The sequence below is a fragment of the Suillus paluster genome (genome assembly GCF_016628075.1).
Source record: "Suillus paluster strain FC165 chromosome Unknown EDB91scaffold_535, whole genome shotgun sequence".
Lineage (NCBI taxonomy): Eukaryota > Fungi > Basidiomycota > Agaricomycetes > Boletales > Suillaceae > Suillus > Suillus paluster.
In genome coordinates, this window is record NW_024538095.1 from 1 (window position 1) to 3,093 (window position 3,093).

The 3,093-nt window shown below is 47.8% G+C and overlaps 1 protein-coding gene across 1 annotated transcript; it reads left to right on the forward strand.

Annotated features, from left to right (window-relative positions):
* Positions 1-2,129: 2,129 nt before the first annotated feature.
* Positions 2,130-2,733, forward strand: EDB91DRAFT_1090210 (uncharacterized protein; the record flags this gene model as incomplete). The annotated part of the gene is made up of 3 exons (XM_041316627.1): positions 2,130-2,280; positions 2,409-2,530; positions 2,608-2,733. 3 exons carry the CDS (start codon positions 2,130-2,132, stop codon positions 2,731-2,733), a joined length of 399 nt encoding a protein of 132 aa, XP_041168414.1.
* Positions 2,734-3,093: the final 360 nt, after the last annotated feature.

A 3,093-nucleotide genomic window follows, 5' to 3' on the forward strand; every position in this document is an offset into this window, starting at 1 on the left:
TTTCGCAATGTCGTCTACTCCTGCGAGCGCAGCAGCCTCTTCACCTCCCCTGTTAAGACCGTGCTCAGGGTAAAGCGGAGTCTGGGGGGCTTGGCTTCAGCTCATACGCTGCGCCCCTTACCCGAGTACGTGCCCCTAATTTCAGGATGTAGTCCGATGTGAGTTCTATGGGTTCCGACAGGACGTCAGAATGGGGATCCTCTGAAGGAGGACCGTCGGACTACTAGGTGAGCGCAGGAAAGTTGGGCAGGGGTTCTGCCCGACAGGAGAGAGGCGGGGGACTACTGGGGTCGGAACCCACAGTAGGAACGGAGTGGGAGGAACTGCTCGGATGAAGTCTGAGGCAGAGCGGAACGGAGGGGGCGGATATGAGGGAGTGCAGGGATCAGATCTGATGCACAGGAAAGTGCAGCCGATGCACAGGGAGTCAGATGAGCGGAGGAATGGGGGGACGGAGGAACAGTGGAACCCGCAGGGTAGCAGAACCCACAGAGTAGTGGAACTCGCGGAATAGCAGAAACCGCGGAATAGCAGAACCAGCGGAACCAGTGGGATGGAGGAATGGGGAAGCGGGGAAGCAGAGGGTCGGAGGATCAGAGGACAGCCGACCTAGGGAGTCAATCCCCTAGGCCGGGGAACAGGAGTTTTGACTTAGGAAAGACTTTTAAGTCAAAGGACAGAAGAGCAGGGCTTAGAAAAGGTAATATTCAGACTGAGTATCTACAGACAAAGGTACATAGGTTTATATACTCTAAGTAAGGAGCGTAGCATAGCAGAAGGCTATGTGCTGAGTGTACAGGATTACAATGGGATGACTGAGACATATGAGAATGAGGCTCGGAGAAAAGTATGTACATGATGGATCAGACTCGCTAGGGTATAGGGATTACTGGGGATCCGAAAAGCGGAACTATAATACTAAACGGGGATAGGACCAGTTGAGTGGTTCCTAGTATAGGAGTGGACCGGTGAGGCGATCGGACGGACTAATGGTCGGGCAGGTCAATACAAGTGGAACTGAAGGATCCGAGTGGGGAGGAAAAGCAGAGGGAGTAGGAGTAGGATCAGGCGGACCGATAGGGCGGAGGAGCGGAACCACAGATAGGGTCGGATGGAAGGGGTATGGTGTCAGAGGACATAGGGGTAATGTCAGAAAAGCGGAACAGAGTCGGATGGAGGTAGCAGGGCTAATCCTGCTGAGATGCACTTTGTGCATTGTTGGGGAAGGAGGAATGAAGCGGATGGGGAAACAGGGGGTTGGGCCAGCAGTGGGGATGCTCATAGGAGGTACTGGGGGTACTCAGATCCGGTATATGACACCTGTTGAGAAGACTTCAAAGCCAGCCTTCGCAATGACTTCATTGGTGACGGCTCCGAATTTGTTGTCCTCGATGAAACTAGCAAGGATGAGCACACCTATGCACGGTGTTATGGACAAGCACACAGTGGACAATATGCACACCTTACCGATGTCTTCATTCGAGGAGACCACTACTCGCTGCATGCTGTGATGACAATTCATGACTACCTTGTTGCATGTATTGTTGAAGGTTCACAAGTTTTTTGGAATTGCCCTTTTTCCCTTTGGCCATGGATAATATTGGTATAAAGACGCGTAGTAAACACAGTAGAAGGGATGAAAAATGCCTCAGAGATGCTGCAGGGAAGACAGGAAGTCCCTCTGTGATCAAGAACACCATTTCTCATTTATTTCCTTTTTGGTCGTGCGCGCGAAAATTATGCAATTATCATTACTTTCGGAAACAGCTGTAATTATACAACAGAAGAGTACATGTGACATAAGTTGATTCATTGAACTTACCCAGTGCACTCCAAAGTCTTCTCTCTACCAATGTTTTTGTAGTAGTTATTGCAGGTGGGTGAATCAATAGAAGATAAGGTAGAACAGTTCCAACTTCCTGTCCATCGTTCAAACGTGTCCTCACTCATTTGACTTAGGAATTCAGAGAACATTTCATTCGGGTCGAAACACCTCCTGGAAAATTTGTTCACTTACTCTAAACTCCCAGGAGCACAGATGGACAGGAAACGTATGTGCTTGCATTCCAAGCAGCTATACGAGCTTTCAAGATGTAGCAAGAAACGCGTACGTGTGGAGGATTCAGACAATGATACGCCTCCTGGGTGTGGGGGAGAATGGCCCGCATCTGATGTTTCCTCGACCTACATTAGTCACTGGTGTGACTTTGGAGGATTATCAGTTGGAGGGAGTGGAGTGGATAGTTAGTTTAGATAAGAATGGATTTTTGGGTGTTCTTGGTGAGTTCTTGATTTCTGATCAACGTGTTTGGGATTCTTAAGTACATGCTGTAGTGGAGTAGATGGGTCTAGGCATAGTAATATCACTGATTTTGCTTTTGGATTTTGCCATTTGACGACATATTCAGACTGTAAACAATCGCATTTGACGCACACTATGTGGCCTTGGCCATCACCAATCATTCCTTATTGTCTGCCCCTTGAGCATCCTTCACAACTGGATCGAGGAATTCAACATATTTGCACTGCTGTAAGTCTCCTACTCATATCCCCCTTCCTTCGAATAATGCTCACTTCATAACCCATTGATGAAGTCGGGATGTTCAGGAAGCAACTCAGTCGAAAGGGAAAGTGCCTGCTCATAAGGCCCCTGCACCAAAGTGGACAGTCAAAGGCACACCCGCCAAGAGGCGCAAAACAGACTCCGATGGGGAGGACAATTCACAGGCATGAAGACAACAAATACACTTCTGAAATTGAAATTGATGCCCATATACCCACCACAAGCAATGCCCTCCCTCCACAGACCCACACTTCTTTCCCGGTCGTTGTCACCACCTACAAAATTATTATCAAAGACCGTGTACATCTTGGGGTTATATGTTATGTTGTCATAGATGAGGGACATAGGTTGAAGAATCTTGATTGCAAGCTTATACAGGAAATTAAAAAATACCCAAGTGCTGGTCAGATGATCCTGACTGAAACACTGCTATGTGAGCTGCATTAGCATGGTGATTTCAAAGTTGCTCATGTTCTACAGAATAATTGTAGTCTCTGTTGAATTTTATATGACCTGACATTTTTGACGAT